The 10,432-nt window shown below is 64.0% G+C and overlaps 1 protein-coding gene across 1 annotated transcript in view; it reads right to left on the bottom strand.

The window, feature by feature from the left end:
• cldn12 (claudin 12) overlaps positions 1-3,479 on the bottom strand; it is a 5,250-nt gene extending 1,771 nt beyond the window's left edge. The window contains 1 exon segment of the mRNA XM_078207968.1: positions 3,278-3,479. Coding sequence (XP_078064094.1) covers positions 3,278-3,479 — 202 coding nt within the window.
• Between the last annotated feature and the right edge of the window lie 6,953 nt (positions 3,480-10,432).

The following is a 10,432-nucleotide window of genomic DNA, read 5'->3' on the forward strand; positions in this document are numbered from 1 at the left end:
ACAGTGCGGCGCTCCCTCAGCACTGACCCTCCCACAGTGCGGCACTCCCTCAGCACTGACCCTCCCACAGTGCGGCGCTCCCTCAGCACTGACCCTCCCACAGTGCGGCGCTCCCTCAGCACTGATCCTCCCACAGTGCGGCACTCCCTCAGCACTGACCCTCCCACACAGTGCGGCGCTCCCTCAGCACCGACCCTCCCACAGTGCGGCGCTCCCTCAGCACTGACCCTCCCACAGTGCGGCACTCCCTCAGGACTGAGTGTGGTGGTGGAACGGTAGAGAGAGTGTGTGGGGGAGGGTCCATAGGGAGAGAGTGGGGGAGGGGCCATGGGAGAGAGTGGGGGAGGGGCCATGGGGGAGAGTGGGGGAGGGGAGAGTGGGGGTGGGGCCAGAGGGGGAGAGTGGGGTTGGGGCCAGCGGGGGAGAGTGGGGGTGGGGCCAGAGGGAGAATGGGGGAGGGGCCAGTGGGGTCCAGAACTAAGAACAATACAGCACAGGAACAGGCCCTTCGGCCCCTCCAAGCCCGTGCCGCTCCCTGGTCCAAACTAGACCATTCTTTTGTCTCCCTCCATTCCCACTCCGTTCATATAGCTGTCTAGATAAGTCTTAAACGTTCCCAGTGTGTCCGCCTCCACCACCTTGCCCGGCAGCGCATTCCAGGCCCCCACCACCCTCTGTGTAAAATACGTCCTTCTGATATCCGTGTTAAACCTCCCCCCCCCCTCACCTTGAACCTATGACCCCTCGTGAACGTCACCACCGACCTGGGAAAAAGCTCCCCACCGTTCACCCTATCTATGCCTTTCATAATTTTGTACACCTCTATTAAGTCTCCCCTCATCCTCCATCTTTCCAGGGAGAACAACCCCAGTTTACCCAATCTCTCCTCATAACTAAGCCCCTCCATACCAGAAGTAGGGGAGATCTACTTCTTTGGGCTCCAAGCATAAGTCCCCACTTTTGTCCCTGAGAGGTCCGATTTTTTCCCTGACAACCCTTTTGTTCCTAACGTATGAATAAAATGCCTTGGGATTCTCCTTAATCCTGTCTGCCAAGAACATTTCGTGACCCCTTTTTGCCCTTCTAATTCCCCGTTTGAGTTCTTTCCTACTTTCTTTGTACTCCTCCAGAGCTCCCTCCGTTTTTAGCTGCCTGGACCTAACATACGCCTCTCTTTTCTATTTGACCAGTCCCTCAATTTCCCTGGTTATCCACGGTTCTCTAATCCTACCCTTCCTATCCTTCTTTTTTACAGGCACATGCTTGTCCTGCAGCCCTAACAACCGTTCCTTAAAAGACTGCCACATACCAGATGTGGATTTACCCTCAAACAGCCTCTCCCAATCAAGAGCTGCCAGTTTCTGCCTGATCCCAATAAAGTTAGCCTTCCCCCAATCCAACACCTTACCCTTGGGACACCACTCATCCTTTTCCATCACTATCCTAAAGCTAACAGAATTGTGGTCACTATTTGCCACATGTTCCCCATCCGAAACTTTGAAGACCGGAGTGTGGGAGGGGCCAGGGAGTGTGGGAGGGGCCAGGGAGTGTGGGAGGGGCCAGGGAGTGTGGGAGGGGCCAGGGAGTGTGGGAGGGGCCAGGGAGTGTGGGAGGGGCCAGGGAGTGTGGGCGGGGGGCCAGGGAGTGTGGGCGGGGGGCCAGGGAGTGTGGGCGGGGCCAGTGAGTGTGGGCGGGGCCAGTGAGTGTGGGCGGGGCCAGTGAGTGTGGGCGGGGCCAGTGAGTGTGGGCGGGGCCAGTGAGTGTGGGCGGGGCCAGTGAGTGTGGGCGGGGCCAGGGAGCGTGGGCGGGGCCAGGGAGCGTGGGCGGGGCCAGGGAGCGTGGGAGGGGCCAGGGAGCAGGGGAGGGGCCAGGGAGTGGGGGAGGGGCCAGAGTGGGAGTGGGGGAGGGGCCAGAGTGGGAGTGGGGGAGGGGCCAGAGTGGGAGTGGGGGAGGGGCCAGAGTGGGAGTGGGGGAGGGGCCAGAGTGGGAGTGGGGGAGGGGCCAGAGTGGGAGTGGGGGAGGGGCCAGAGTGGGAGTGGGGGAGGGGCCAGAGTGGGAGTGGGGGAGGGGCCAGAGTGGGAGTGGGGGAGGGGCCAGAGTGGGAGTGGGGGAGGGGCCAGAGTGGGAGTGGGGGAGGGGCCAGAGTGGGAGTGGGGGAGGGGCCAGAGTGGGAGAGGGGCCAGAGTGGGAGTGGGGGAGGGGCCAGAGTGCGAGTGGGGGAGGGGCCAGAGTGCGAGTGGGGGAGGGGCCAGAGTGCGAGTGGGGGAGGGGCCAGAGTGCGAGTGGGGGAGGGGCCAGAGTGCGAGTGGGGGAGGGGCCAGAGTGCGAGTGGGGGAGGGGCCAGAGTGCGAGTGGGGGAGGGGCCAGAGTGCGAGTGGGGGAGGGGCCAGAGTGCGAGTGGGGGAGGGGCCAGAGTGCGAGTGGGGGAGGGGCCAGAGTGCGAGTGGGGGAGGGGCCAGAGTGCGAGTGGGGGAGGGGCCAGAGTGGGAGTGGGGGAGGGGCCAGAGTGGGAGTGGGGGAGGGGCCAGAGTGCGAGTGGGGGAGGGGCCAGAGTGCGAGTGGGGGAGGGGCCAGAGTGCGAGTGGGGGAGGGGCCAGAGTGCGAGTGGGGGGGCAGAGTGGGGGAGGGGCCAGAGTGCGAGTGGGGGAGGGGCCAGAGTGAGAGTGGGGGAGGGTCCAGAGTGGGGGAGGGGCCAGGGTGGGGGAGGGGCCAGGGTGGGGGAGGGGCCAGAGTGGGAGTGGGGGAGGGGCCAGAGTGGGGGAGGGGCCAGAGTGGGGGAGGGGCCAGGGTGGGGGAGGGGCCAGAGTGGGAGTGGGGGAGGGGTTCAAATCCCAATGCAGGTGAGGTGGGAGGGGGCGGTGCTCGCGGCAGGGGGCCAGGACACACGTCACAATGCCAGACAGGGGGCGGGGCGGGGCTCGGGAGAATGGGCGTGTTCAGCGAGGGGAGGGGGGCGGGTGTGAGAGGAGGAGAGGGGGGCGGGGCCTACCTTAGGGGGCGGGGACAGGAGGTCCGTCACAATGCCATGGGGGGGAGGGGGCGGGGACAGAGGGAATGGGCGTGGTCAGTGAGGTGTGGGCGGGAACCAGGGCATCGCCGCCAAGGCAAGTGGCGAGATGGAGGGCGGGGCCTATCTGAGGGGGCGGGGCCAGCAGCAACATCCACCAGGTGGGGGGGGCGGGACCATTTGGGTGAGGGGGGGGGATGTTTGCAGGGGGGGGCGGTGAGAATGGACCATTCCGGCTCCATCTTGTGGGGGGGGGGAACAGCCGCTCACTCAGCGAGCTCACCTGAAGGCTCGAGGGAGGGAGAACCTTCAAGAGAGGGAAGCTGACCTTTCCTTTTCTCCTCGGCTTCAAACTCCAGCCTTCGCCTCCTCGTCCCCTTTCCCGTTTAGGCCTCACAACGCGAATGGGAGGCAGGATGGCCGCCGTCCTCCCCGCACCTCTCGACGCCCATTGGTCAGCCGCGCTGTCCATCATCCCGCAACACCCGCCTCCCCTCACCCCTGATTGGTCAGCACGCCCTCCCCGTGACGTCAGAGGCCGTCCCCCACCATCCGATTGGTGGGCGTCTCCCCCCCCATCGAGGTGCGACGTGATTGGCTGGGCCCACCTGTCCGTCAGGCCGAATACCCGCCTCCCCCGCCTTGCGATTGGTCTGTGGTCGCGCCGCCCTCACCCCGATTGGCGGAGGCCGCCGTCTGTCACTCGTAGAGCCCGCCCCTGCCCACCCCCCCGTACAATTCCGCCCCCTCCTCTGTCTCCTCCCACTCTCTTCATCCTGATTGGTTCGTGGCGCGCTGTCACTCACCCTCGCGCCCCATTGTTCGACATGCCCGCTGCTGATTGGTCCATCCTGAGGGTCACGCCCACATCCCGCCACGCGATTGGTGAAGTCGGCTGTCAGTCATGGAGGGGTGGGCGGTCCCCCCGGTGACGGCCGGACATTCCCTCCCCCTGATTGGTGAGGTGGGCTGTCACTCAGGGAGGCCAGCCCACCCTAACCCCCTCCTGATTGGTGGAGCTGGCAGTGACCCAGTGGTGAGGGCACAAGGGTTGCCAGGGTGATGTGTGGGCGGGGTTGGGTTGCCAGGGTGATGTGTGGGCGGGGTTGGGTTGCCAGGGTGATGTGTGGGCGAGGCTGGGCTGGGCTGGGTGTCAATGACCTCTGAAGGGCAATGGGAGGCAGAGATGGCCCAACTAGGGGTGACCCAACTGGGCTACATGGAGCCCATCAGAGCCAGGCTGCTGCAGCCAGGTGGGGGAAGGGAAATGGGTGAGGGGGAGGGGGTGAAATAGAGGGGGGGTGAAATAGGGGGGAGGGAGAAATAGGGGGGAAATAAATAGGGGAGGAGGGAAATTGGGGAGGGGGGAATATGGGGGGGGAATGGGGGGGAATATGGGGAGGGGGGAATATGGGGAGGGGGGAATATGGGGGGGGGAAAATGGGGGGGGGAAAATGGGGGGGGGAAATGGGGGGGAATATGGGGAGGGGGGAATATGGGGGGGGAATATGGGGGGGGGAATATGGGGGGGGAATGGGGGGAATATGGGGGGGGAATATGGGGGGGGGAATGGGGGGGAATATGGGGAGGGGGAATAGGGGGGAATATGGGGAGGGGGAATAGGGGGGAATATGGGGAGGGGGGAATATGGGGAGGGGGAATAGGGGGGAATATGGGGAAGGGGGAATAGGGGGAGGGGGGAATAGGGGGAGGGGGGAATAGGGGGAGGGGGGAATAGGGGGAAGGGGGAATAGGGGGGGAATATGGGGAGGGGGAATAGGGGGGAATATGGGGAGGGGGGAATAGGGGGGGAATAGGGGGAGGGGGGAATAGGGGGAGGGGGAATAGGGGGGAATATGGGGAGGGGGGAATAGGGGGGAATAGGGGGGAATATGGGGAGGGGGGAATATGGGGAGGGGGGAATATGGGGAGGGGGGAATATGGGGAGGGGGGAATAGGGGGAGGGGGGGAATAGGGGGAGGGGGGAATAGGGGGAAGGGGGAATAGGGGGGAATAGGGGGAGGGGGGAATAGGGGGAAGGGGGAATAGGGGGGAATATGGGGAGGGGGAATAGGGGGGAATATGGGGAGGGGGAATAGGGGGGAATAGGGGGAGGGGAATATGGGGGGGAATGGGGGGGAATAGGGGGAGGGGAATATGGGGGGGGAATGGGGGGAATATGGGGGGGGAATGGGGGGGAATATGGGGGGGAATGGGGGGGAATAGGGGGAGGGGGGAATAGGGGGAGGGGGGAATAGGGGGGGAATAGGGGGAGGGGGGACGGGGGAGGGGGGAATAGGGGGGGAATAGGGGGAGGGGGGAATAGGGGGGGAATAGGGGGAGGGGGGAATAGGGGGGGAATAGGGGGAGGGGGGAATAGGGGGGGAATAGGGGAGGGGGGAATAGGGGGGGAATAGGGGGAGGGGGGAATAGGGGAGGGGGGAATAGGGGGGAATAGGGGGAGGGTGGAATAGGGGGAGGGGGGGAATAGGGGGAGGGGGGAATAGGGGGGGAATAGGGGGAGGGGGAATAGGGGGGGAATAGGGGGAGGGGGGAATAGGGGGGGAATAGGGGGAGGGGGCAATAGGGGGAGGGGGGAATAGGGGGAGGGGGGAATAGGGGGAGGGGGGAATAGGGGAGGGGGGAATAGGGGGAGGGGGAATAGGGGGGGATAGGGGGGAATATGGGGAGGGGGGAATATGGGGAGGGGGGAATAGGGGGAGGGGGGAATAGGGGGAGGGGGTTTGGAATAGGGGGAAGGGGGAATAGGGGGGGAATATGGGGAGGGGGAATAGGGGGGAATATGGGGAGGGGGGAATAGGGGGGAATAGGGGGAGGGGGGAATAGGGGGAGGGGGGAATAGGGGGAGGGGGAATAGGGGGAATATGGGGAGGGGGGAATAGGGGGGAATATGGGGAGGGGGGAATATGGGGAGGGGGGAATATGGGGAGGGGGGAATATGGGGAGGGGGGAATAGGGGGAGGGGGGGAATAGGGGGAGGGGGGAATAGGGGAAGGGGGAATAGGGGGGAATATGGGGAGGGGGAATAGGGGGGAATATGGGGAGGGGGAATAGGGGGGAATAGGGGGGAATATGGGGAGGGGATGGGGGGGAATATGGGGGGGGAATATGGGGGGGGAATGGGGGGGAATATGGGGGGGAATGGGGGGGAATATGGGGGGGGAATATGGGGAGGGGGGAATATGGGGAGGGGGGAATAGGGGGAGGGGGGAATAGGGGGAGGGGGGAATAGGGGGAGGGGGGAATAGGGGGGGAATAGGGGGAGGGGGGAATAGGGGGGGAATAGGGGGAGGGGGGAATAGGGGGGGAATAGGGGGAGGGTGGAATAGGGGGAGGGGGGAATAGGGGGAGGGGGGAATAGGGGGAGGGGGAATACGGGGGGGAATAGGGGGAGGGGGGAATAGGGGGGAATAGGGGGGGAATAGGGGGAGGGGGCAATAGGGGGGGAATAGGGGGAGGGGGGAATAGGGGGAGGGGGGAATAGGGGGAGGGGGGAATAGGGGGAGGGGGGAATAGGGGGAGGGGGGAATAGGGGGAGGGGAATAGGGGGGATAGGGGGGGAATATGGGGAGGGGGGAATATGGGGAGGGGGGAATATGGGGGGGGAATGGGGGGGAATATGGGGGGGAATATGGGGGGAATGTGGGGAATATGGGGGGGGATGGGGGGGAATATTTGGATGGGGGGGAATATGGGGGGGGATGGGGGGGAATATGGGAGGGGAATATGGGGGGGGATGGGGGGGAATATGGGAGGGGAATATGGGGGGGGGAATATGGGGGGGGATGGGGGGGAACTATGGGGGGGGGATGGGGGGGAATATGGGGGGGGATGGGGGGGAATATGGGGGGGAATATGGGGGGGGGAATATGGGGGGGGAATATGGGGGGGGGAATATGGGGGGGAATATGGGGGGGGATGGGGGGGAATATGGGGGGAATATGGGGGGGGGATGGGGGGGGAATATGGTTGGAATATGGGGGGGGAATATGGGGGGGAATATGGGGGAGGATGGGGAATATGGGGGGGGATGGGGGGAATATGGGGGGGAATATGGGGGGGGAATGGGGGGGAATATGGGGAGGGGGGAATGGGGGGGAATATGGGGAGGGGGGAATGGGGGGGAATATGGGGAGGGGGGAATGGGGGGAATATGGGGAGGGGGAATGGGGGGGAATATGGGGAGGGGGGAATGGGGGGGAATATGGGGAGGGGGGAATGGGGGGGAATATGGGGAGGGGGGAATATGGGGGGGAGAATAGGGGGGAATATGGGGAGGGGGGAATATGGGGGGGGAGAATAGGGGGGAATATGGGGGGGAATATGGGGAGGGGGGAATATGGGGAGGGGGGAATATGGGGGGGAGGGGGGAATATGGGGGGGAATGGGGAGGGAGAATAGGGGGGAATAGGGGGGAATATGGGGAGGGGGGAATATGGGGAGGGAGAATAGGGGGGAATATGGGGAGGGGGGAATATGGGGAGGGGGGAATATGGGGAGGGGGGAATAGGGGGGGGAATATGGGGAGGGGGAATATGGGGAGGGGGGAATAGAACATAGAACATAGAACATTACAGCGCAGACACAGGCCCTTCGGCCCCACGATGTTGCACCGACCAGTTAAAAAAAAAAACTGTGACCCTCCAACCTAAACCATTTCTTTTCGTCCATGAACCTATCTACGGATCTCTTAAACGCCCCCAAACTAGGCGCATTTACTACTGATGCTGGCAGGGCATTCCAATCCCTCACCACCCTCTGGGTAAAGAACCTACCCCTGACATCGGTTCTATAACTACCCCCCCTCAATTTAAAGCCATGCCCCCTCGTGCTGGATTTCTCCATCAGAGGAAAAAGGCTATCACTATAGGGGGGGAATATGGGGAGGGGGGAATAGGGGGGGAATATGGGGAGGGGGGAATAGGGGGGGAATATGGGGAGGGGGGAATGGGGGGGAATATGGGGAGGGGGGAATGGGGGGAATATGGGGAGGGGGAATAGGGGGGGAATATGGGGAGGGGGGAATAGGGGGAGGGGGAATAGGGGGAGGGGGAATGGGGGAGGGGGAATGGGGGAGGGGGAATGGGGGAGGGGGAATAGGGGGGGGATAGGGGAGGGGGGAATAGGGGGAGGGGGGAATAGGGGGAGGGGGGAATAGGGGGAGGGGGGAATAGGGGGGGGAATAGGGGGAGGGGGAAATAGGGGAGGGGGGAATAGGGGGAGGGGGGAATAGGGGGGGAGGGGGGAATAGGGGGAGAATAGGGGGAGGGGGAAATGGGGGGGAAATATGGGGAAGGAGAAAATAGGGGCAGTGGGGGGAGAAATAGGGGGAGGGAGGGGGAAATAGGGTAGGGGGAAACGGGGGGGTTGTTGGTGAATGGGGGAAATGGAGTGGGAGGAGGGGGGGGAAATGAGGGGGAGTGGGGGGGAAATGAGGGGGAGTGGCGGGAAATAGGGGCATTGGGAGGAAATGAGGGGGGAGTGGGGTGGGGAAATGGCGCTCCCTCAGCACTGACCCTCCCACAGTGCGGTGCTCCCTCAGCACTGACCCTCCCACAGTGCGGCGCTCCCTCAGCACCGACCCTCCCACAGTGCGGCGCTCCCTCAGCACCGACCCTCCCACAGTGCGGCGCTCCCTCAGCACTGACCCTCCCACAGTGCGGCGCTCCCTCAGTACTGACCCTCCCACAGTGCGGCGCTCCCTCAGCACCGACCCTCCCACAGTGCGGCGCTCCCTCAGCACTGACCCTCCCACAGTGCGGCGCTCCCTCAGCACTGACCCTCCCACAGTGCGGCGCTCCCTCAGCGCGGCGCTCCCTCAGCGCGGCGCTCCCTCAGCGCTGACCCTCCCACAGTGCGGCGCTCCCTCAGCACTGACCCTCCCACAGTGCGGCGCTCCCTCAGCACTGACCCTCCCACAGTGCGGCGCTCCCTCAGCACTGACCCTCCCACAGTGCGGCGCTCCCTCAGCACTGACCCTCCCACAGTGCGGCGCTCCCTCAGCACTGACCCTCCCACAGTGCGGCGCTCCCTCAGCACTGACCCTCCCCACAGTGCGGCGCTCCCTCAGCACTGACCCTCCCCACAGTGCGGCGCTCCCTCAGCACTGACCCTCCCACAGTGCGGCGCTCCCTCAGCACTGACCCTCCCACAGTGCGGCGCTCCCTCAGCACTGACCCTCCCACAGTGCGGCGCTCCCTCAGCACTGACCCTCCCACAGTGCGGCGCTCCCTCAGCACTGACCCTCCCACAGTGCGGCGCTCCCTCAGCACTGACCCTCCCACAGTGCGGCGCTCCCTCAGCACTGACCCTCCCACAGTGCGGCGCTCCCTCAGCACTGACCCTCCCACAGTGCGGTGCTCCCTCAGCACTGACCCTCCCACAGTGCGGCGCTCCCTCAGCACCGACCCTCCCACAGTGCGGCGCTCCCTCAGCACTGACCCTCCCACAGTGCGGCGCTCCCTCAGCACTGACCCTCCCACAATGCGGCGCTCCCTCAGCACTGACCCTCCCACACAGTGCGGCGCTCCCTCAGCACTGACCCTCCCACAGAGCGGCGCTCCCTCAGCACTGACCCTCCCACAGTGCGGCGCTCCCTCAGCACTGACCCTCCCACAGTGCGGCGCTCCCTCAGCACTGACCCTCCCACAATGCGGCGCTCCCTCAGCACTGACCCTCCCCACAGTGCGACGCTCCCTCAGCACTGACCCTCCCACAGTGCGGCGCTCCCTCAGCACCGACCCTCCCACAGTGCGGCGCTCCCTCAGCACTGACCCTCCCACAGTGCGGCGCTCCCTCAGCACTGACCCTCCTCAATACGTTACTTTGTGAATTTCAGAAACGTTTGGGAGTGACGGGGGATCAGCAAGTGACGAGTGCCAGGCAGACAGTGAACCAGTGCTTCAACTTCCGTCTGACGTAACAAACCCGTTCTTCCGAAGGACAGAGGAGTGTTTGGGTAAGACCTCTCAAGCAGTTCCTTGTCTGTCGCTCTCTGGGGCTGCTGCCTCTTCTGTGAGACCGACTTGATGGTCACAGAGAAAACTGGCCGGGGCTCACTCTACATTTCCGTCGCTCCAACATCCGTCTGCTCCTTCGGAGTCCTGCGTTATCTAGAAACATCGAAACATCGAAAAACTACAGCACAAAACAGGCCCTTCGGCCCCACAAGTTGTGCCGAACATATCCCGACCTTCTAGACCTACCTATAACCCTCCATCCTATTAAGTCCCATGTACACATCCAGGAGTCTCTTAAAAGACCCTATTGAGTTTGCCTCCACCACCACTGACGGCAGCCGATTCCACTCGCCCACCACCCTCTGTGTGAAAAACTTCCCCCTAACATTTCCCCTGTACCTACCCCCCAGCACCTTAAACCTGTGTCCTCTCGTAGCAGACATTT

Source organism: Mustelus asterias, unplaced genomic scaffold, assembly GCF_964213995.1.
Source record: "Mustelus asterias unplaced genomic scaffold, sMusAst1.hap1.1 HAP1_SCAFFOLD_2964, whole genome shotgun sequence".
Taxonomy (NCBI): domain Eukaryota; kingdom Metazoa; phylum Chordata; class Chondrichthyes; order Carcharhiniformes; family Triakidae; genus Mustelus; species Mustelus asterias.